Source organism: Plecotus auritus (genome assembly GCF_963455305.1).
Source record: "Plecotus auritus genome assembly, chromosome: 10".
NCBI classification, from domain to species: Eukaryota; Metazoa; Chordata; class Mammalia; order Chiroptera; family Vespertilionidae; genus Plecotus; species Plecotus auritus.
The window spans coordinates 48888238-48912856 of NC_137785.1; the positions used below are offsets into that span (position 1 = coordinate 48888238).

General features: G+C 55.2%; 1 protein-coding gene across 1 annotated transcript in view; it reads right to left on the bottom strand.

Annotated features, from left to right (window-relative positions):
- CDH5 (cadherin 5) overlaps positions 1–22263 on the bottom strand; it is a 35465-nt gene extending 13202 nt beyond the window's left edge. Inside the window, exons 1-5 of the mRNA XM_080643972.1 lie at positions 22111–22263; positions 9059–9278; positions 2357–2645; positions 1343–1459; positions 42–206 (exon numbers count right to left, since the gene is read on the bottom strand). Coding sequence (XP_080500098.1) covers positions 42–206; positions 1343–1459; positions 2357–2645; positions 9059–9259 — 772 coding nt within the window. The 5' untranslated portion in view covers positions 9260–9278; positions 22111–22263. The remainder of the gene's footprint in view (positions 1–41; positions 207–1342; positions 1460–2356; positions 2646–9058; positions 9279–22110) is intronic.
- Between the last annotated feature and the right edge of the window lie 2356 nt (positions 22264–24619).

Here is a 24619-nt window from a genome sequence, read left to right on the forward strand (position 1 = left end):
CCTGCCCCCTGCCCTGCCCGGGTCCCAGGGGAGGGGCTCACTCTGGGTGAAGACGGGGAAGTTGTCGTTGATGTCCTCCAGCGTGATCAGCACGGTGGTCGTGCCTGAGTCCCCGCGGAGGCCCTGGGCATCTTGGGCTTCCACCACGATCTCGTACCGGGCCTGCGTTTCTCGGTCCAGGTTGTTGACTTTTGTGAAGACGAGTCCTGCAGAAAGGGTCCCAGCAGGAGCCATGTTACCTGGGGATCTTGGAGAAGATGCTGGTGCCCAGGCCTTCTCCAGAGGGCAACTGACTGTAGAGCGCCCAGGTCATTCTAGTGTGCAGCCAGGGCGGAGGGACACGGGCCAACCACCCCTGCCTCCACCCCTGCACCTCGAGGCCAGAGCTGCCCAAACAGTTTGGTCCCATATTAGCCTTAGCTGCCGGGAGCACTGTGCTGAGAAAGAGCGTGAGGCCCCCTCTAGGCTCAGCGTGGAGGAGGGCTGTGATGGATCAGTGTGCCCACCGTGGCGCCCCACGGGGTGTGGTGTGTCTGCTGTGTATTTGCCATCCCTTTAGGCCTATCTTGCTCCGAAGATTCAGTCCTTACAGTTTTGTTTTTTTTTAAAATAAATCCTCACCCGAGGATATATTTTACATTGATTTCCAGAGAGAGTGGAAGGGAGGGAGTTGAGGGGAGAGAGAGAGAGAAACATCAACAGGAGAGAGACACATCGATTGGCTGCCTCCCGCACGCACCCCTACTGGGGTTGGGAAACCTGCAACCAAGGTACGTGCCCTTGACCGGGAATCAAACCCACAACCCTTCGGTTCTAACCACTGAGCAACTGGCCAGGCAGTCCTTACAGTTCTTAAAGCCACACTGAGTGTATAATTACAATGGGCCATGCGCTCTCTATACATTATATCAAATTCAAACTTCACAGCTACCATGCAGGATGAATAGAAGCATCCCATTTTGGGGTGTGGGAACCAGGGCTTGCAGAGGTAAGTGGCCTTCCCTGAGGTCTTTAGAGAAGGCGAGTGGGAGAGCTGGGCCTGGGAGCCAGGTCTGTCTGAACCTGCACCCAGAGCTGTAACCAGCTTCCACTCCTGCCTCCGGTGTCCACGCTTGGGTCCCGATTTTGTTCCCGGGACTGGAGTCCATGTCTTGGGGCACCTGTCTGCTTCCTTCTGCCCTCACCAGCCACCTTGTCTTAACATGGGATACCAACCACCTCCTTAGCACAGTGTGCTCAGTGGTCGGTGACCCCTGCCAGATTGGGCTTCCCTCAGTACCCACACTTGGAATATCCGTGCCCCCCCCCCCCCCAGAGCCACAGGAGGGTCAGTCTCACAGACCAGAGTTAGAAATGCCAAAATATTCGTCTCCTTTCAGGATGTGGTACATGACGGTGGTGTGCTCTGCCACGGTGGGGTCATCTGCATCCACTGCTGTCAGTTGGAAGACGGAGGTCCCTGTGGAGCGAGAATACAGGGGTTGCAGCCTTGTGACTGCCATCCCCCACCCTGTTCCCAGATGGGTGTCCCCTGAACCCACCTCCCTCAGGGCCCCAGGGCCCCAGGGCGAAAAGGCTGCTTTATTTCCTGAGGAGCCTGCTTGGGGGCAAAGTGCTGGCAGCAGGGGAGGCCCAGCCTGATCGGCCTGGAAGGGGGCAGAGAGAGCAGGTGGCTTCCGCTTACGGGGGAAGTGAGGAAGGGGCACATGGTTGGGGTCATGAGGAGAAACCTAGGAGAGTGAGGGGATGCTTCTTTCCTGCCCTGGGAGGTGAAACAGGAGTGGGAAGAGGCCCCCGCAGGGGTGGGGGTTACAGCTCTTTACCCCTTGAATACCAGGCTCTCCCTACTTAATAGGAAGGTCTGGTCCCAGGGCCTTGGCCAGGGCCCCGGACTAAGGGGTGGGGGGAGTGAACTTTTTTCAGGCACCTCCTGGGAGCTTAGGGTGCAACTGTATGAATAGCAATCTCTGGAGGCCTATGGTCCAGGCTGGTGACACACCTTGAGGTGAGGGCCCCAGTCCTCCCCCCTCTGCTCCTGCATGGATCCCAGAGAGGACTCATCTCGCCTTGGTGGCAGAGCTGGCATTATTCATGCACAAAAGCTATGCTCTTGTGTCAGTCCTCAGGGTCAGAGAGTGGGTGGGGTTTGCTCTGAAAAGTAATCAGACATGTGTGCCTCTGATGGTGAAGGCTCAGTCCATGATCAGGATCAGGGCTCAGTCTATGGCTAGGGTCATTACAATTACTGCCCTAAACTCACTGAATCCTAGCCTCAGGCATTGAAGTTGTTGATGGAAAGGTGCCTTCAGGCTGGGGATGGGGAGGAATAGGAGAGAGGGACAGACTGAGCACATACCCGCAGCTGACATCTCGGACACAGATGCGTTGAAAAACTGGTGAGTGAACACAGGCCAGTTGTCATTCACATCGTAAACTTTGATGACGAAGTTGGAAGGGGGCTCCAGCTCCTTGTTGGTGTTCTTGTCCACTATGAGGGCAGTGAGGTGGTACTGGGACGTCTTCTCCCTGTCTAGCCTCTCAAAGGCAAACACGTCCCCCGTGACCTCATTGACCCGGAAGACCTTGTCAGCCGCCTCTCCTCTCAGCACGTACTTGGTGTTCTTGCGGTTCTCACTCGATATGATCTAGGAAAGAAGAGGTTCTCTGAGCTGGGAATGGGCAGTGGTAGCTGTGTGTGCGCGCGCATGTGTGTGTATGCACATGTGAGTATGCAAGTTCCTGTGTGTATGTACACACATGCATGTTTGTGTACATGTGTGTATGTGTGGTGCTGGCCAGGGATCCAAATGGGACACTGCAATTTAAAAAAATTAAAGTATAGTTGACATACTATATTATATTAGTCTCAGGTGTACAACAGTGATTCGACATTTATATTCCTTATAATGTGATCACCATGATAAGGCTGGTAACCATCTGTCACCGTACAAAGTTATGATGACAATATTGACTATTTTCCTTGTGCTGTACATTACATCCTCATACTTCATTATTTATTTACTAGAGGCCCAGTGCACGAATTCATGCATGGGGGGGGGGGGTCCGTCTGGCCTGGCCCCAATAGGGGCAGATAGGGACCGGGGCTGTCAGGAGGAGGAGACTGCAGGAGGTTGGCCAGCCAGCCCCACCCCCGATTGGTGTGGGGGGGCCCAATTGGGGGTGGAGCTGGCTGGGGGGAGGTGCCGAGGGCCAGTGGGGGTGGTGGGGGCTGATCAGGGGTGGGGCCTGCCCTGGAGAGGGGCTGTAGGTAGTGGGCTGGACCCACCCCCATCAGCCCCCACCATCCCCATGGGCCCATGGCCCTGCCCCTCAGGGTGGGGCCAATAGGGGCCAGCAGCCTGGGGGAGGGGCCATGAGTGGTTGGCTGGCTGGCCCTGCCCCTGATTGGAGTGGGGGGCACCAATCAGGGGGCAGAGCTGGCTGGGGGGAGGGGCTGCGACCCATCAGGGTGGTGGGGGCCCATCAGGGGTGGGGCGGCTGGGGGGAGGGGCCACAGGTGGTTGGCTGGCTGCCCTGCTCCTGATGGGGTAGGGGGGCCGATCTGGGGTGGGGCTGGGCAGGGGGAGGGGCTGCAGGAGGTTGGTTGCCAGCCCCGCCCCCTGATCTGGCCGGTTTGCTGGCCGCAGTGGGCGTCATAGCGACCGGTGGTTCTGGTCCTTAAGGTGTTCTGGTTGCTGGCTTTCTATACATACAGATAACTGGAAGTTTGTACCTCCTAGTCCCCTTCACCCTTTTCATTCCTTTCCCCACCGCCCGCCCCTGAGGCAGCCATCAGTTCATTCTCTGTATCTATGAGTTGTTCTTCTGGTTTGTTTGTCTGGTTTTTTAGATTTCACATGTAAGTGAAATAACGTGGTATTTGTCTTTCTCTGACTTATTTCACTTAGCACACTAGCCTCAGGGTCCTTGCATGTTGTTGCAAATGGCAAGATTTTGTTCTTTTTTATTGCTGACTAATATTCCATTGTATACATGTACCACATCTTCTTTATCCATTCATCTTTCCATGGATATGTGGGTTGCTTCTGTATTATGGCTATTGCAAATAATGCTGCATGAACATAGGGGTGCATATGTATTTTCAAATGGGTGTCTTTGTTTTCTTTGGATAAACTGAGAAGTGGAATTGCAGGGTCATGTGGTAGTTCTAGTTTTAATTTTTTGAGGAACCTCCATGCTCTTTTCCATAGTGGCTGTGTCAATTTATATTCCCACCAACAACAGTGCACGGGGGTTCCCTTTTCTCCACATCTTCCCCAACACTTTTTATTGTTGTCTTTTTGATAATGGCCTTTCTGACAGGTATGAGATGATATTTCATTGTGTTTTTAATTTGCACCTTCCTGATAGTTAGTGATGTTAAGCATCTTTTCATATGTCTGTTGGCCGAGAAAGAGTGGGTCTCAAGACAGAAAAGGGAGCATCAAGAAGGGTGTGGTCAGCCCTGGCTGGTGTGGCTCAGTGGTTGGAGTGTCGGCCTGTGCAGCAAAGGGTCACAGGTTCGATTCCTGGTCAAAGGCACATATTTTGGTTATGCTCCCCATCCCCAGTTGGGGCGAGGTTGGGAGGCAACCAATTGATGTGTCTCTCTCACATTGATGTTTCTCTCTCTCTCTTTCTCCCCCTCCCTCTCTCCTTCCCTCCCTCCCCCTCCCTCCTTGCTCCTTCTCTCCCTTCCACTATCTCTCTGAAAAGCAATGGAAAACATATCCTTGGGTGAAAAAGAAAGAAAGAAAGAAAGGAAGGAAGAAAGGAAGGACGGAAAGAAGGAAGGAAGGAAGGAAGAAAGGAAGGAAAGAAGGAAGTAAGGAAGGAAGGAAGGAAGGACGGAAAGAAGGAAGGAAGGAAGGAAGAAAGGACGGAAAGAAGGAAGGAAGGAAGGAAGGAAGGAAGGAAGGAAGGAAAGAAGGAAGTAAGGAAGGAAGGACGGAAAGAAGGAAGGAAGGAAGGAAGGAAGGAAGTAAGGAAGAAAAAAAGGAAGAAAGAAAGGTTTAGCAACGTGCAGTCATTGGACTTCTTGGGGGAGCAGCATCAAGGGGTGGTGGGATGAGAAGCCATATAACAGAGTGTAGAGAAGAGTCTGCAAGGTGAGGACGTGGGACCAGGAGTGAGGTGGTGGGATGAGAAGCCATATAACAGAGTGTAGAGAAGGGTCTGCAAGGTGAGGACATGGGACCGGGAGTGAGGTGGTGGGATGAGAAGCCATATAACAGAGTGTAGAGAAGGGTCTGCAAGGTGAGGACGTGGGACCGGGAGTGAGGTGGGAGGCAGGGAGAGAGGCAGGGCAGCAGCGGGAGGTGGTAGAGCTTCCTGGAGCAGGACTGCGGTGTGCAGGGGCAGGCAGGGGGGTCCATGAGGAGGTCCTGTGCCCAGTGGCTGCGTCGTCTGATGAACAGTGAGGCTCTGTCACCGGTGGCCTGAAGGGACGGGTCGGGGGCTCTGAGTGAGTTGCTCAGGGTTAGGATACAAGGGTCGTTCCAAACTTGGTTCTGACGGGTGTGCTAGGATCCGTGTGGTTAGGGTGTGAGGGGCCGTGAGTCAGCTTTGATCTGTTCTATTAGAATTCTGCGTAAGAGCTCATTTGAACACACACTTCTGTTTTCCTTTCCTCCAGCAGGGAGTGCGCGTGCTTCCTGCTCCCAATTTCCTTTATTATTAACATCTTACACCGGTCTGGTACCTTTGTTACAATTAATGGACCGATACCGTTACATAACCATCGACCCAAGTACGCAGTTTATGCAGATTTTTAAGGTTTTTACAGAATGCCCCTTTTTTGTTCTCGGATCCCATCCAGGGCACCACATTACATCCAGTCATCAGCTTTCTATAAGCTCCTCTGGGCTGTGAGTATTCCTCAGACTTTCAGTGTTTCTGATGATGACCCTGCCCATTTAGAGATGGCCTGGTGTAGGATGTCCTCCTGTTGGAATTTGTCTGGCATTTCCCCCATAATTAGACTGAGGGTGTAGATTGTGGGGAACCCTTCCCTTTAAACATTACCACTGTAGCCCTGCCCAGTGTGGCTCAGTTGGCTGAGCATCGAGAGATCACAGGTTCAATTCCCGTCAGGGCACTTGCCTGGGTTCCAGGCTCAATCCCCAGTAGGGGGCATGCAGGAGGCAGCTGATCCATATTTCTCTCTCTCTCCCCCTCTCCCTTTCTTCCTTTCTTTTTCTCTCTCTCTGTAAAATCAATAAAAACATATAAAAGAATCTGTTTACTTACAATATTTTTTAAAAAAATGATCAGTATATTTGGACATAGGGTATTAATGCCCAAAGCCACGCTGACCCCTATCTGTGGATTCAGAAGTCGGCCCAGGCCTCACTCCCATTGTCCAGCCAGCTCTGTAAACAAAGGTGCTGCGCTCTGGCCTTGATAAACAGGGACTTCCTTCCCTCAGATGACATCTTTGGGAGTCAGGAGGTGATCCTTGGGGCCCTGTCCTTATCCCTCCCATGTACCCTTGCTTCTATCCGGGGTGGGTACTGCATTCGGCTCCTCTGTCCCCCAGCCCAGTTCCAGGTGCCAAGTGAACGCTGATGGCAGATGACGGCAGGCCTGACGCTCTTCCTGCCGCGGCGGGCCCTTGGGTGAGCCCTCCAAGGCTGCTGTGTCAGGCTATGTGTGACACAGGTGCCCCCTGCTCTCTGCCGATTCTCTCTGACTCACCCTGCAGATCTCCCTGGAGCCGGCCACTCTCTTCAGTGGCTGATTCACGGCACAGTTATCTCATTACAGAGGACGTGGGTGGGTTGGTGATATTTCCCTCTATGACACAGTGTTCACGTCAGGAGCCAGGAACCTTCTGCTTTCTGGGCCTGCGCTCTCCTAGGGCTCTGTCCTGGGCAAGCGTCTTTTCCCCTGGAGTGGCCACACTGAGCGAGTTAAACTTCCCAGTCCCTTGTGGGAGCCAGACTAGACCCTGGGCACCGTCAGCTGGCTGTTGGCGGGGCTGTGGATGGGTTCTCCCAGCTGCGGTGGCATTGCTGATGGGAGGCCGGACTGCACCCTCCTCCATCCAGGGTCCTCTCCAGTCCGTTTCTCTATAACCACAGGGCTCCTCCATCAGTGCTGTTTGCGGGGCTCTCTGCCTACTGTCTGCTATCCCCCGAGACTAGGCTGGGCAAACTGTTTCTGTAAAAGGCCAGACAACACATATTTCCAGCTTTGTAGGTCATAGGGTCTTCATCACAACAACTCAAACATGCCATCGAAGCGTGAAAGCAGCCACGGCAATGTGTCAGTCATGTGACTGTCCCCATAAATCTCTCTATATAAAACCACATGGTGGGCTGGTTCTGCCAGCCCCTATTTTAGACCACAAGCTGCACAAGGATGGGAGCCATGCTATCTTTGCCCCCCGTGGTCTCCCCAGAGCCTCGCCCGTGCTTGGCACCATACTTCCTCTCATCAGCGCATTGATCTGGTACTTCTGTAGCCAACCATGTTTGTTTGTTTGTTTGTTTGTTTATTTATTTATTTATTTATCTTTTAAAATATATTTTATTGATTTTTTTACAGAGAGGAAGGGAGAGAGATAGAGAGTTAGAAACATCGATGAGAGAGAACCATCGATCAGCTGCCTCCTGCACACCCACCACTAGGGATGTGCCCGCAACCAAGGTACATGCCCTTGACTGGAATCGAACCTGGGACCCTTCAGTTCGCAGGCCGACGCTCTATCCACTGAGCCAAACCGGTCAGGGCGCCAACCATGTTTAGATTTCAAGAAACTGACATAGTGAGATTTTATGCACTTGAAAGAAATGCTTTCCTCACTGAACACTCTCAAAATACCTAGTCCAGCTACCTGTCATTGTGTGTGAAATCCACTGCCAGAGCTATTATTCTGAATTAGAACGGCTCTGACATCAGGAACAACGTGAAACAGGAAGGCAGTTCACTGTCACTCTGAGTTCTAGGAAGGTGACTGGGGATGAGCACGTTTTAAAGAGGGAGGAAGTGGGGGTTGGAGCCCTGGAGGGCAGGTTTGTGTCAGTCAGGGACCTTGTTGTGGGTGTGCTAGAATCTGGGGAGTGGTATAGGGTGACAGAAAACTAGGGAGGGATAGTCTGAGAGAAAGGTTTTTTGGAGAAAGTGCAAAGGCCTAGGCCAGGGTTGGCAAACTATGGCCTGGATGATTAACTTGATCACCAGCACAGCTTTGTAGAAGGCTGCCCAGGTTTTCCAACCTCTCAGATGGGAAAATTTTATGGCAGGCTTGGCTGCTTCTGTCTTAAGCCCTGAACTGGTCATCTCAGTCTATGCCTGGGGTGGCCCTTCCACCAGTGATATTTGGTCCACAGACCAAGTTCTGGGAGGAAATACACCATAGCGTTCACCATCATTCCCACCACAACCACATCACTAACAACACATCACCACTACCACCATCACTCTCCTGGCCACTATTACCACCACCACCACCAACTTCCTCTTCCTCATTATCACCATCACCATTATCACCACCACCACTAACTTCCTCTTCCTCATTATCACCACCACCACCACCATGACCTTCCTCTTTACCATCACCATTATCACCACCACCACCACCACCACCATGATCTTCCTCTTTACCATCACCACCACCACCACCACCACTATGACCTTCCTCTTTACCATCATCATCATCGCCACCCCAACCACCACCACATCACTGCCATCATCACCTCCATGATTACCATGATCACCACCAACTTCCCCTTCATCATCACCATTATCACCATTATCATCACCTCCACCACCTTCCTCTTTCCCATCCCTATCATTACCGCCATTTCCATCACCATTACTACCACCAACATCGTCACCACCATTATCATCATTACCACTATCATCACCACATCATCTTTTTCTTCATTATCTCAACCACCAACACCAATACTTCTACCACCCCCACCATCTTTACCACCAGAACCATTACCCTCACAGCTGACACCCCCAACCCCACAGCCACCATCTTCACCACCACCACCCTCACTGTGGTCCACGTGCTGCCGAGCCTCTCCTGCTCTGGGCTGAGCCTTACCTTGCCCACGTGATGGGGCAGTGAGGTGTTTTTCTCTTCCTGAATGTGCATCTGGTTCCAAATCCAGTGTCTCTTCTGGCGCTGGTGGGTGGGTAGCCTGCTGGGAGTGTCCAGTTGGGCAGGGTGAGTGCCTGTGGCAGCTGCCATCAGCAGGCCTAGACAGGTGCTCACTGTGGCCAGCAGTACCAGGGGCAAATGCATCTTCCCAGGAGGCACAGATCTGGGGAAAGAGAGGAGACGCCATCAGGGCATATGGGTTACCACTCCAGTGAATGAGCAGCCCCCAGGGATACCTGACCTCCCCTGATCTGTTCACTCCTTCATCCCCACCCTCTGCTGATGCCAGCAGAACCAGGCTCTGTTCCTGCCCCGAAGAGCTCCAAGTCTGGGAGGGGAAGATAGACACAGATATGTCACATGTGCTGGTGTGGCAGCAAGCGCAGGCCACAGGCAGGCCCAGAGGAGGGCTGTCGGGACGGTTTCCTGGAGGAGAGGGTGATGCTGATGCTGATGGCTGCTCCCTAAGCCCTATGCAGTGGGCACCCAGTTATCCTCCTTTTACACCGAGAAAATCAACATACAAAGAAGCGACGTTCACGTTGGAGCAAGTGGTGGGGCTGACAGTGGAACACAGTTCCAAGCACTTTGTATTATCTCATTTAATCCTCCCAAGAACCCTCGAGGCAGGTATAATTGTAACCCTCATGTTATAGATGAGCGGAGGAACAGAGAGGTTTAGTAACATTTCTGAGATCTCTCAGACGATAAGCAGCAGAGTCAGGATGTGAACCAAGTCTGTCTGACCCAAAGGTTCATGCTTTTTCCTACTGCTCTCTTTTTTTGTTTATTTATTTATTTTTCAATTAACAGTTGACCTACAATGTTATATTAGTTTCAGGTTAACAGTTGATGTACAATGTTATATTAGTTTCAGGTGTACAACCCAGTAATTAGACGTCTATATAACTTGTGAAGTGATCACCCCGATAAAACTACTACCCATCTGACACCATACATAGTAATTATAATATTATCAGCTATGTTCCCCCATGACTATTCTGTAACTGCCAATTTATACCAAGAGGCAAAGAAAGACCCAGCAATTCCACTTGTGGGTATTTGAAGAAACCCAGAACACAAAATCGAAAAGACAGATACATCCATATGTTCACTGCAGCATTATTTACAATAGCCGAGATATGGGAGCAACCGAAGTGTCCAGTAGATGATTGGATAAAGAAGTGGTGCATATATACAGTAGATGTATGACTCGGCCAGAAACAAAGAATAAAATCTTGCCATCTGCAGCAACAGGGATGGAGCTAGAGGGTATTGTGCAGAGGGAAATAAGCCAGATAGGGAGAGACAATGCCGTATGATTTCACTTACGTGTGGAATCTAAAAAACAAAATAAATAAACAAGCAGAACGGAAACAGACTCAGAGATACAGAGAGTATTTTGACAGTTGACGACAGATGAAGGGAGTTTGAGGGATGAGTAAAAAAGGGGGAGGGGGAGGTGCGGTGGGGGTTGACCGTCTGGGCTCCCAAGATTGGCTTCATTATTTTCAGGGCCCAGTGCAAAATTTCAATGTGGGGCTCAAAAGTTATTAAGAATTTCAAGATGAAGATGGGAGAACAGGAAACCAAGCATAGGGGCTGTTTCAGCGCAGGGCCCCCGCCATTGCCCGGATTGGATGCCCTTGAAGGCCGCCCTCGGATCAGCCTGCACTGGGATCTGGGATCTGGGGTCACCCATTGCTGGGGGCCTGGCTTCATCCAGAAGTCCAGGAAGAGGGGTTTCCCCACTGCCCCATTGTGGGTGGAGGCTCTGACCTTGGCCGTCACTGACCCCATTGGTCCTGCCTGCTGGGTCCCCTTGTCACTGACCTGCAACCCCTGGGATGGTTCGGGGCAAGAAAGCGGGTGGGTCGTCGTGGGACCAGGGCTCCTGCCCAGAGAGACGCGGGCTTGCGGGGTGCTGGAAAGGAGGCCTCCTCCAGGGCTGTCCCCTGCAGCGGTCTAGGGGAGAGGCTGGACTCCACACATCCCAAGAGATGTCCAAACTCTAGTGACATGTCCCCTGAGACACTGGCGCCAGGCTGGCCTCCGAGAGGGCTGAGGGTGTCTGCTCTGGACCCGCGTGGCCTCTGGGACTGCTGACCTTAGCAGCCAAAGCCCCCACCCGACGCCCAAGCCACTGGCCTATGAGGAAGTGGCTGCTGGGGTCGGGGTGGGGCAGAGCAGGCCGCAGAATGCAAGTGCCGTGTGCCCAGGGGGAGGCCCGCCTGCCTCCGCATCTCACGTTTCTTAGTCACAAACGAGGCAGGTGATGTGGGAGAGGCCAGGTGCCCTTTGATGTAGGATTTGGAAAGGGCAGCCATTCCAGGAAAGAGGCAGGCAGTGAGCAGGGATGTGGGGACGTGGGGAATCCTGGCCAGGAAGCTGGTCCTGACTCAGGGGAGGCAGCGGGCATGACCCCTGTCCCACCCTCTCCCCTGGACACAGGCCCGGTGGGTCATTTCCTTCTTTGCCTGGAAAGGAACCACAAGTCTTGGTTCTTTCTTCCTCCCTCAAGCGAGAAGTGACTCAAAAGAGAAAAAGTCAAACAAACAGAATTGAAAGTGAGAAACGGAGCGATTTCAGGCCTCTGAGCAGGACAGGGTGCAAGCCTTGCTGGGTATCGAGCCCCCTGGGGCCCAGCAGTGAGCGAGACAGACAGGAGCCACCCTGGGAGCACACCTGTAGTGGGAGCACCTGGAAAATAAGTGAATGAGGAAAACCTCAGCTAGTGATGAGAGGTGCCGGGGGACCACAGTGGAGGCTGCAGCAGAGGGGACAGCGGCTGAGCCCGAGAGGCCGGGGACAGACTCAGAGAGATGACACTTAAGACAACATCTGAGTATCAGCCCCAGGAATTCAGGAGACGGAAGGACGTCCTAGGCAGAAGGACCAGCAAGTACAAAGGCCCTGAGGTAGAAAAGCGGATAGTGTGTTTCAAAAGAAGGCCCCTGGTCCCTAGCCGGTCTGGCTCAGTGGATAGAGCATCGGCCTGTGGCACGTACCTGGTCAAGGGCACGTACCTCGGTTGCAGGCTCCTCCCTGGCCCGGGCCCTGGTCGGGGCGCATGCAGGAGGCAACCGATGGATGTGTTTCTCTCACATTGATATTTCTCTGTATCTTTCCCTCTCTCTTCCATTCTCTCTAAAAAATCAATGGAAAAATAGCCTCAGGCGAGGATTAAAAAAAAAAAAGGCCCCTGGGTCAGATAGAAATGAGCAGTGGGGAAGGGTGGGGAGCAAGAGGAGGCGGCCAGGTCAGTGTGATGGTCCCTCCCCCAAAGATGTCCACACCCTCATCCCTGGAACCTATACCTGATAGCAGGGCTTTCAGCAGATGTGATTAAGTTAAGGATCTGGAGTTAGAGAGATTGTGCTGGATGGTGTGGGTCGACCCATGAAGGAGGGGAAAGAATCAGGCCATGGAGATGCAACCACAGAAACAGGCTGGAATGCTGTGGGCCTCCGGCAGTGTGGGCCCCTCCAGAAGCCGGGAAGGGCAGGGCCTGGATTCTCCCTGGAGCCGCCAGAAGGACCATAGCCCCGACTTTAGCCCACGAGACCCCTTTCAGACTTCCCGTCTCCGGAATTATAAGTTAACAAATAAGTGAACTCGTGTGTGTGTCAAGCCACCACGTTTGGGGAGGTCTGTTACAGCAGCTGTAGAAAGCCAGTGCAGTTGGGTTGTGCAGTTGGCCACGGGGAGGACCCTGGCTGAGTGAGGGGGGATGAGCAGGGAGGCAGCCACTGGTGCAAGTGAGAGTCGATGATGTCTCAGACCAGGTTTAGGAGGGGATGGCCACTAGGTACGGTTTTTTTGTTTGTTTTGTTTCGTTAATCCTCACCCGAGGATATTTTTTTCCCATTTATTTATTTATTTGTTTTTAGAGAGAGTGGAAGGAGGGGTAGAGACAGAGAGAAACATTGATGTGAGAGAGACACATTGATTGGTTGCTTCCTGCATGTGCTCCGACAGGGGTCAGGGATCGAGCCTGCAACCGAGGTACGTGCCCTTGACCGGAATCAAGCGGGTGACCCTTCAGTCCTCGGGCCGATGCTCTAACTAGCGGACTAGGCCTGGATACATTTGTGAGGTAGAGTTAGCAGGACTTGCTGTAGGGGTGAGGAATGGAAAGGGTCCAGGAAACTCCCAGTCTCTGGCCTGAACAGTTGGGGCGCAGGGCCTTTCCTGAGATTTGGGAGACTGTGGGGGGTGGGGTGGGGTGAGGGGGAAGGGGCGGGGGCAGCACGTTTGGAGGGGAGGAAACTGAAATTGCCTGCATGATTCTGGGGGAAGAAGCAGGCCCAGAGCAGCTGGCGGAGGGTTGCAGTGTGTGGATGGCGCTGACCTGCCCCACTGGCACAGGAAGGAGAGCAGGCAGGTAGAGAAGGGAGTGGCCCAGGACAGGTGCCCCCTCTCCCTGAGTTCCCTCTTTGGTGAACTTGTCCTTCAGAGTTGAGTCCAAATATCCTCCTCTAGGGATTGTCCTTGGTCCTTGCCTCACAGCCCAGCCACACGCCACTCCCGGATCTTGCCTCTCTGGGCTCCCACAGTGCAGGGTGACGCTGTGACCACAGGCTCCGTGGTCCACGGAACCTCAGCGGCCCCCCATTGTCACTGTGGGACGGCATGCAAGACTCTCCACCTCTCTGAGCCTCAATTTCATCATCTGAACAGAGGCAACACCCGCATCTACCTCTCAGGGTTGTTTCTAGGCTGAATTAGAAAATATTGGCAACGTGGCCAATAAGCAGTAGCTGAGGATGAAACGTACACGTGTGAATCCTCCCTGACCTTCTGGTGCTGCCCACCCAGCACTCCCCATTCTTTTTTTTAAAATGTATTTTATTGATTTTTTACAGAGAGGAAGGGAGAGGGATAGAGAGTAAAACATTAATGAGAGAGAAACATCAATCAGCTGCCTCTTGCACACCCCCTACTGGGGATGTGCCCGCAACCAAGGTACATGCCCTTGACCAGAATCGAACCCGGGACCCTTCGGTCCGCAGGCCGACGCTCTCTCCACTGAGCCAAACCAGCTAGGGCAGCACTCCCCATTCTTGTTCCCTCACGTGCAGTCACCTTGTTGGGGGATTTGCAGGCCCCAACCTGCCAGATCCACTCTCCCTGTACCTCTGCTGACCTCTGCTCTGTGTGTATGTGTGTGTCGGGGGAGGGGCTGGCTCCTGGGCCTCCTGCTCTGGCTTTTGGTTTTCTGCCAGTAGGGGCTCCAGCAGGGGCGCTAAGGATGGAAGGAGAGAAGCAAGGTACTTCTTCCTATGGCTCTCCGTGCTGGCTCCGATTTTTTCTGTGGCTGCATGTCTCCATGGTGACAGCCCCTGTCAAGCCGTCCCTCCACGGCTCAGTCCCTCCCTGAGTTCTGGAGACAACCTTCCCCGTTCAGTGTCTTTGGTCCTAGGCGGGAATGGCTCTCAGTGTTGCTGGTCTCCATGTGCCTCAGTATCCCCTTTGTTCCCTTAGCCCAGTGGTCGGCAAACTGCGGCTCGCGAGCCACATGCGGCTCTTTGGCCCCTTGAGTGTGGCTCTTCCACAAAATACCATGGCCTGGGTGAGTCTATTTTGAAGAAGTGGCGTTAGAAGAAGTTTAAGTTTAAAAAATTTGGCTCTCAAAAGAAATTTCAATCGTTGTACTATTGATATTTGGCTCTGTTGACTAATGAGTTTGCCGACCACTGCCTTAGCCGACTGCCCAGCTCTCTAAGTATCCCTGTCAACCTCTCTTAAAATTTTTTTTTTTAAAGAGAGAGTAGAAGGGACGGGTAGAGACAGAGAGAGAAACATCGATGTGAGAGAGATACATCGATTGGTTACCTTCCATAGGCGCCCTGACCAGGGCTGGGGATCGAGCCTGCAACCGAGTTACGTGCCCTTGACTGGAATCGAACCCACGACCCTTCAGGCCGAGGGCCGATGCTCTGACCACTGAGAAAAGCAGGCCAGGGCAACAAGGTCTCTTCATTTGAAACCCTGGGGGCAGTACTTCGCCTGCCAGGACCCTGTCTGACGCGGTGACGCGGAGCACAGCTTTCTCTCTGCTGGGCCTGCGTGGATGGGCTCGTGGTCCCAGGGCTGATAGCAGCCAGGAGCCAAACCACCACCAACCACACTGGACTTAGACAAAGCAGAGGCCACAGTCACCGGCACGGTCCCCTGGCTCACAGGGTCACCGACCCCTCAGGAGGCCTTGGCTGGCTCCACATACAAGGCATTCTCTGAGTGTGCAGAAAGCTCCCTTCGAATGATACACCGTGTCCAGTGAAGGCCGAACATGAGCCCGAAGAGAAGTCCCTTGTCACACGGGACTGGCACTGACCCTGCAGAGTCACCCCGCATCACGTGTGTCCCCTGCAGGGGTGCCGGGGGAGGTCTGTGTGCTCAGCTCCCTTGTCAGCGAGCAGTTAGCGAGGAGGCAGGACCTTGGAGATGGGGCTTATAAAATCCTGTCTCCATCCCCCATGCTTGACCCTCGGGTAGCATCCTCAGACAGCCCTTCCTTGCCTGGGCGGTGGAGGGGGTTGACTCTCCTTGAGCACCTCCTCAATGGCACAGGGTCAAACCGTGATGCAGTCCTCAGGAACCCCATTTTGAAGGTGAGGCTCAGAGAGGTGGAGTGAGTCCTTCTGGGCCACACAGCAGCAGGAGGCGGAGCCAGGGTTTGAGTTTAGGCTGCCTTTCAGTCACCGCCCCCCTATGGCTCCCCCCGCCCCCGCCGTAGTGATAATAATAATAATAATAATAATAATAATAAAAAAAAATAATAATAAACCGTTCTCCTTGCTGGGCTTTCACAGGTACCATCTCATTCAGATTTCACACCATCCCCAGGGAGCAGGAATTCTCAGCCCCATTTCACAGAGGAAAAAACTGAGGCTCAAGACAAGCAACTCTGAGACCCTCGCCTAGATCTTTTTCTAAATCCTCCGGCACCTAATCTCGGTGGGACCAGCGGGACTTTTCCAGGTGAAAAGCCATGTTTATGTGTGTCCTTTGCTTTTCGGCCGTCAACAACGGTGCCCAGGGGAAGGATTTTACCAAGCATTGTTCCTCCCCCTCCTGCTGAGGGAGAGGAAGTCAGGTGGCAGGATTGACTGTGCCCCCCGCTGGAAGCAGCATTTTCCAGGGCTGCACCCCTGCAGGTGCCGGCAGGACCACAGCCGGGGTCGGACTTAGCTCAGCCCGGGACTTGGCAGGCATGTCTCCCGGTTGCTCGTGCCGTTTTCAGAGAGAACAGGCGCTGCGGGGCGGGTTTGGTTGTGACAGATACGCGGAGGGTTGTAGATACTGGGAGTGATTTCCATGCTCAGAAATTCCTAGCGAGCAGCCTGAGGACCTGCGTCACAGTTGCCTCGAGGGGAGAGAGGATGCGCTGCAGCTCAGACGTGGGTGCTGGGCACGCAGAGGCCAGGTGCGCGTCCGTGTTCCTGTCACCAGGATCTGGGACGGTGCCCATCCCTGGAGCCCCGTGAGAGACTTTTGTGGGCAGCTCCAAACGGACTCCTGGGTGAGGGCAGGCCCTCGGTGCCCTCGGTCAGTCAACAAACACTTATCCAGCACCAGCTGTGGCAGGCGCTGACCACACACACACACACACACACACACACACACACACACACACACGGAGCAAACGTATCCCAGTGGGACAGATGGATGCTACATTTGATAAAAATTATAGTTTCCAATGGAGATGGCCCTAGCCAGTTTGGCTCACTGGATAGAGTGTCGCCCTGCAGACTGAAGGGTCCTGGGTTCGATTCCAGTCAAGGGCACGTATCTCGGTTGCAGGCCCCTCCCTGGCCCGGGGCCCTGGTCGGGACACGTGCAGGAGGCAGCCAATCGATGTGTTTCTCTCAAATCGATATTTCTCTCCGTCTTTCCCTCTCTCTTCTACTTTCTCTGAAAATCAATGGAGAAATATTCTCAGATGAGGATTTAAAAACACACACCTGTGATATGTGCTTTGATGGAGGATGCAGGACGCCGTGAGAGGGCAGAGCGGGGAGGCCTGGTGGGTCTGAGGCTGCAGTCCAGGGGGGGTCCTGCCTCTCTCTGTGCTGCTGTGGGACATCAGGAAAAACTCCCCTGGCTCCTTCTCTCTTCGTGGCCCCCACGTGTTCCTGGGGTTTGGCTTTGGAGGGGCTGTGAGACCTGCTTGGCTCTGTGCTCTTTAAAAGGAGGGACTAGGGGGTCACAGGACACAGAGGGAGGGACTGGAGCTGCTCTGTTTGTAGCTAAATCCACCCGAGGAAGCCTGGACCCAGCTGGGAGCCACTCAGCGGGGCAGCCTGGCAGGTGCCCCGGGGTGGTCTGCCCCTCACATCGGGCGGACCCTGCTCCTTGACCTGACCAGGGCCCTGCTCAAACCTGAGGGTTTAGGGACTAAGTTTAGGTTTTGGGTAGCTGTTGAATAGCTGAGGGCCCTTGGGGATAGGGTGGAGGGAGCCTTCAGGTCGGGGATACACTGCACCCTCAAATGTGGCTGCACAAGTCCACGTCCCTGTCCCCAGGGATCAGCCCACACCAGCTCCCGAGATCACTGCTGTCTGGTCTGGCCCCCGTGCTCCCACCCAGCACACCCAGCGTCCACTGGGACCAGGCCTGGCAGCCGAGCCCAGCCCCAGGCCCAGCCCAGGCCGGGGAGGGACTGGACACTTAGTCCCAGGACAACCTCCTGCAGACTCTGGCCTCTAGCCTGAAGGCCCGGGGTCAGGGCTGAGGGGCTGGGCCAGAGCATGCAGGAGGTGTGTCTTTGGGAGGGGGCCTCGCTGGGCGCCCCCGCCCCCCGCCGCCCTGCTCCCTGTGTGGCCCTGGCAGCGCTTCCCACCACTCTCCCACCCCACCACAGTGCAGGGCAGAGGTTGGAGCCAGGGATCCCCAAACTCCTTCAGGGACTCCCAAGTTGTCTGCTCAAGCCTCAGTATTTAAAGCTGGGCATCAGCAGCCACAGACCCTGGAGGACGCGGGGTGAGGCCCTGGGAGCCTTGGGGATGGGGTGTGTGTTGGGGTGGGACTGGGAAGCTCTGAGCTGCTCCCAGTGCTTTCTCCTGGTTTGTGGCTCAGTTGAGCCAGGAACCTGCTCGTGTGGGCCCCAGACCTGCTCCCCTCCCCTCAGGATTCTGCTTAGAGCTGACGACACTGACCACACTTCTCCCCTGCTGTCCACACTGGCCACACTGCTTAGAGCTGACTCTGCTTAGAGCTGACCGCACCGCTCCCCTGCTGACCACTGTCCCTGCTGACCCCTCTCCCTGGCTCCCCAACTCCTGCAGGATGAATCTAACTCCCGAGCCAGGGGTCAAAACCCAGCAGGACGGCGTGACCCCTGTCCACCCCTCCAGCTGTCCTCTTCCCCACCTCCCTGCCCCTTCCCGCTCTGAGGAGAACAAGGCAGTTCTGGAATGCACAGGGCTCTTCCTCTCTCCAGCTGGCTTTTTGCATAGGCTGTTCCCTCTTCCCGAATGCCCTTCCTTGCTGTGTCCCCTGAGTGAATGCTGTACTTCTTTTCCAGCCCCAGGCCGCTTCCTCTGTGAGGCCTTCTGATTGACGTCTGCACCTAGCACAGCCGAGTGTCTCTGACCAGGCAGGTCCGGGTCTGTCTCCACTTCATCTAACGTCCATCTAACGTCAAGGCTCCGGACCTTGACGTGTTAGTGTCCCCGCTGCTGCCTGCCTTCCTGCCTCAGCCGTCAGTTCTGTTCTTGTCCCTGCGTCCTCCCTCACTCTCAGGTTTCAAAACAAATCGGCATAGTTGCAGACAATACCTCGGGTGGTCAGAGCCGTGTGATAGTTGCTATAACTCAAAGACGCTCCTCCCTGTCCTCAAGTAGCCATTTGGTGGCCATCATATTTTGGGACACACCAACTTTAAGATTTTGAGCCTTGAGGACATTAAGATTATCCTTTTTATGGGTCCCCGATGAACACACACCTACCGCAGTAGGGCCGGAGCTCATGGGTTGCCACTCATCCCTTCCTTGGTAGAAATCACTAATCAACCACTGAACTTGAACTCGACCCCTGAGTCCTCAATACAATATGTTTTCCCCAATCCTCACCCAAGGAGTGAGGATATTTTTTCCATTGATTTTTAGAGTGTGGAAGGGAAGGAGAAGCGGCAGTGGGGAGGGGGGAGAGAGAGAGAGAGAGAGAGAGAGAGAGAGAGAGAGAGAGAGAGAGAGAGAGAGAGAGAGAAAGAAGAGAGAGAAACATCGACTGGTTGCCTCCTCCTCATGCCCTGACTGGGCGCGGGGATCAAACCTGCAACTGAGGCACGTGCCCTTTACTGGGAATTGAACCCGAGACCCTGGGGTCCGTGGGTTGATGCTCTGGCCAGGCTCAATATAATCTTTAAAGTAGATTCTACCAGTTCACCAGAACTAGTTTGTGGTTTGAAACACATTTGTGCCGAGATCTCTGGGCTCCAGGATCACCGGCCTGTGCCCCTGTCTCCGAATGGGGCATCTCCAAGCTTCAAGGAGGAACCCCCATCCTAGAGCCTGTGCGAGCCTCCTCTGGGCTTCCTGGCTTTGGGACCCTCAGGGCCTCGTGGGGGCGACAGAATGAGTGCGCACCACCACTTGCTTGTTTGAACCTGCCCAGTCGCTCATGAGCTGTGTGGCCTGAGGCCCATGCCCTACCCTTTCTGAGCTCCAGCTGCTTCATCAATAATAGCTGCCTCCCTAGTCAGAGCATTGAATGAAGTCATGGGTTGGAAACGCGGTATGCAGTAGGTGCTCAGTAAGTGTCTTGGCCCTCCTCTATTCCCTCCCTCCAGCCTAGAGCTTATGGACTCGACTGGCCAACTCATACCTGATCTCCCTTCCTGGTTTTGCCCTGAGTCCATCTCCTACTCCCCTCTGCTCTTCTCCAGAAGGAAGTCTCATTCATCCTCTGCCCTGCCTGGCCTCGTCCCCTGATCCCTTCCTCCCCCTCCTCCTTCTCCTCCTCCTCCTCCTCCTCCTCCTCCTCCTCCACCACCACCATCACCACCACCACCACCACCTCTTCCTCTTCTCATATCTACACCTGCCAGGATCTGACTGTTATACTGTGGCCCCTCACGGGCAATCTGGAGGTCCCTGAATGAGTTTAGGGGTGTTTGGGTTCATTCTCTGTCCCAGAGAGAGAAGACAGAGGATCAGATTGTGGTCCTACGGGGCTCCTGCTCTTCCTCCAGGAAGCCTACTATGATTTCTCCACCCAACATCATGTTGGACCTGGTTAGGCGGGCTTTTCAGTATCCAGCCAGAAGCCAAGCTCCTCAGGTCAGGACTTGTCTCCTAGAATATTCCTTTTATAGGGCTCCTGGCTCATCCTGGTCCCTGCTTCTATGGCTTGAACTGCAGGGTACAACCCTCCCCGACTTCTCCTCTCTCCAGGCTTGACTATGGAGTGTGGTAGGGCTGTGAGGTCAGAAGGAGCTGGCCTCACTCACATCCTGCTTCTACCTCATACTGTAACCTGGGACTGACCACTCAGCCTCTCTCAGCCTCTGTGGTCCCATCTGTCCAATGGGCATTCTTTTAGTAGCTTCAGGGCCGCCGAGGGGTTGCAGAAAAGTGACGGATGGAGCAGGCATGGTCCGCACGGGTAAGGGCCCAAGCTCTCCCCCGAGCTGGTGGCCACTGTGTCCACCTTGTGTCCCGAGGCAGTGGCAGAGCTGTGAGTCATCTAACGGGGGAGAGAATAAGCACAGCCCCTCCAGCTTCCTGCCCCATGTCCGGCCCTTGTTCAGCAGCACAATCACTCAGGTCCCCACTCCAGGGCGGGCAGGTTAACTCCTTCAAGGCCAGTGGATGGCTCCCCTGGCCCCTCACCACAGTGGGCAGGGCTGTGTGACCCCAGGTTCTAGGGCTGAGCTCAGATCCTCTTGCCTTCACCTCCTCCCTCTTCACCTGCTGGGGACCACTGGCCTCGGGGGCCAAAACCGTTATGACAGCCACAGCCACAGCCACAGTCAGCTCGGGGGTGGCAGGCACATTCAGCTGCGATTTCTCAAAGATGCCCCACTAGGTGTGCCCTTTGCCTCGGGCATCGACTCACGGAGAGACCGTGTGCTTCGTTTCACGGCGGGGAAAGTTGAGACACGGAGAAGAAAGAGCCTGGGCTTCGGGGTACAAGATCCTCGTCCGAACCCCCCACCCCAGCTCTTACTTAACGTCTTCAAATCTCAGTTTCCTCCTCCGAGAAACAGGCAAGGCTAGCCTAACTCCTGGGTGGTTGGTGGTAGTAAATAGTGAGCATTGCCTCCAGGGCCCACAGTGGATTGTAAAAAGACCCGTCCTCCCTGTTCAGACCAGCAAACTGAGGTTTGACAACACGGAGTCATTTTCCCAAAGTTCACCGTGAAGTGAGTGGTAGAGCTGGGACCGGCGCCCAGGACCACAGTCCCCGGGCTGGGCTCCCACCCGAGGCCATTGCCTTCAAGCCCTTTTGAGGGGCCTCCCTAATATATGAGGGCGGTGGGAATCTGGGTGTCAGGGGAGAAAGGGTGGGCCCCCACAGCTTCCACAGGCAGGGCCTCAGGTACCTAGACTCGAGCCTCAGCTTGTCCATTCTGAAAATGGGGGCGCAGCAGGGCTGAGGCTCAGAGCTCCCCTTCCAGGGCCCCTCTCCCAGCACAGAGCTGTGCGGGGCGGGCATGATGACACGCCCCAGGTAATCCTCTCCCCTGGGGAAGGGGCATCCCGGGGGTGCCAGTCAGGCCATGGCGTGCTGGGCATCCTGCCCTCTCTGAGCCCGGCCCCGAGGGGAGTCACGAGTGGGAGAGTCTACGTGGGGAGAGCCTAGTCCTCAGCCTCCCTCAGCCCTGAGGGTGCCCGTTGGTACTTCCCAGTCCTGCTCTGTGCCAGGGGGAGACCGTCTTCCCTGGGACCCCAACAGCAGCCATCCCGCATGAGGGCAAGAGGCACCTCTTCCTGCCTTGGGCACGTGGCGATGGGTGGGCTGGGTCGGGGCTGGGAGCGCTCACTCACCGAGCTGCAGGCTGAGGTGTCTGTGTTCCGTCAGTCCGCCAATCTGCCCGTCTGTCTGCCAATCTGCCCGTCTGTCTGGCTGGGCGCTGTGCAGCCCCGCGGAGCTCCACTGATGGAGGGCCACCACACCCGGCAGCAGCGGCAGCGAGTGAGGCTGCCGCCCTTCAGGTTTTCCAGCTGGCCCTGCTCCACTTCCCCCGGGGCTGGTTTCCTGTTATTGTTTCTTTGTGAGGCCGCACTGGCTGCAGATAGGCAGGCCCCGCAGTGGGCGGCCACCTTGGCCCAGCCCGGCCGTGTCCAGCCCCACGGAGGCTGAGCCCTGGACCTGCCTGGGACACTCAGTTCACACCCCAACCCGAGGCCTCAAATCGGGGGCCATAAGCTCATCATCCTTCTTGTGACCCCCAAGAGCAGGTGTCATGTCATAGCTCAGGACACTGAGACCCAGCCGGGCCCCGGCAGAGCCAGAGACGCAGCTGGGGTCAGCCTGGGTCCCAGAGCCGGTTTTCCCAGGTGACCTCATGTCCCACGGGGGGGAAGGGCAGACTTCGCAGGATCTGGGGAGGCGTTGGGGGCCTTGGGGGTGTGTTGGGCGGCAGAAGGGAAACAGACAGCAGCTCCTGGCTCTGGAGGGCTCGTCGGCCTCTCCCCGGTGGGGTGGGCATGGTCTCCCACTCAGAGTGCCAGCCTGGCCTCGTGTGGGTTCAGGAATATCGGAGGGAGTCAAGTGTCCTGGTTCTGCTTCTGATGTGACTGTGGGCCAGTCGTGTCCCCCTGAGCCTCAGTTTCCTCATCTGTAAAATGGGGATAATCAGAGCCTTTAACTCCACAGGGCTGTTGAGATAAATGATTCAAATTGCAGCTGGGAAGATAGGGAAGCTGAGGCAAGACCGGAGCTCATGGGGGCAGGGGGTGAGGGTGGGCGTCTCAGATTTATATGAAAGTCCTACGAGGAGCTTTTATAAACTACGGACACCGGGGCCCCACCCCAGGCCAACTGGAATCTCCCCGGGCGCGCAGTGTGAGTCTGTCCTTTCAACAGCAGCCCCTGTTTTTCCACGGATGAATGACGGGTTGGGAAGTCCCCGAACTGGTTCCATCACCCAGCTGGGCAGGGACCGAGAGGGAGCAGAGGCGGGCCTTGCCCAGGGGCACTCAGTAAGCGAGTGGACACTAGTTTGGAGATGGGGCGTGGCGTGGGGGTGTTTTTGGGGGAGGGGGAGATAAAGATTTCTCTGTGTGGGGCATGTTGAGTGTGAGATGGCCCTTGGACACCCAGGTGGCGATGCCAAGTTGGCAGATGGAGATGGGTGGGTACAGGCGGCTGGAGATGAGGTTTGGAAGTCGGGAGCTTCTTCCTGGCGGTGCCTGAAGCCGTGGCGTGGATGTGCTTACAGGGCGGGAGGCTTGGGGCTCTGAGGTTTGTAGCTCTAGTGAAGAGCGCCCAGGGAGAAGGAGGGAAGCCGGGGCCCCCACGGGAGAGCAGGGGCGCCAGCTGGGTCAGCCTTGGAAAAGCCAGTGTGGATTTGGAAGATGGAGGTCATCAGTGACGGTGGCAGAGGAGGTTAAATGGAAAGGAGTGGACAAGACAGAGGGGGCTAGTGAAGTGCGTGGGTGGTGGTGGGGGCGTGAGGAAGTGGAGGCAGGCGTGGTCACAACTCCTGCCCAGGACTTGCAGTGAATGGGGGCAGAATGATGGGAGGCTCGTTGTTTGTTTTTTGTTAGTCCTCACCTGAGGGTATTTTCCCATTGATTTTTAGAGAGAGTGGAAGGGAGGGGGACAGACACACAGAGAGAAACATCAATTCTCAGCGATTGGTTGCCTCCCACATGCGCCCCGACCAGGGCCAGGCATTGAGCCTGCAACCGAGGTACATGCCCTTGACCGGAATCAAACCCAGGACCTTTCAGTCCTCCACAGGCTGATGCTCAATCCACTCAGCCAAACCGGTTAGGGCTGTGTGTGTGTGTGTGTGTGTGTGTGTGTGTGTGTGTGAGAAGCTATGTTTATGTGCTGAGGGGTTGCCCAGGGTCAGGGAAGCCAGGCGATGCTGGAGGGAGAGGGCGACCCGCTGGAGAGCAGGCGTCCTGAGGCGAGGCGGCCTCTGAGTGGGATCGGCACGTTGGGTCACTGTTTGTGGAATGAACAAACAAAGCCCAGTGTTTCCTTCTCTGACAGGATTAACTCTGCCTTTTCCTGCTGGACGGCGGGGGCGACCACTGAGGAGCCGGCAGCGCGCTGCCCCCGGTGCTCCGGCCCCTCCCCGCTGCCCAGGCCAGCCCTGCCTCTGTGCCATACGTGCCCACAGAGAGGGCGGGCTCACTTCCTGCTGGGTCTCAGACCCGGTGCTGGTGGCAGACCGTGAGTGATGGGGCCTATCCTGGCACCGGCTGCCAATTCCCTTTGTGTTCCCAGTCTGCGGGGAAGTTGACTCTGCCCTGAAACCCGCTGTCCTGCCCTGTTGTAAACAAGGGATGGCCATCCAGGCCTGTGCCCCTGGGGTGGGGG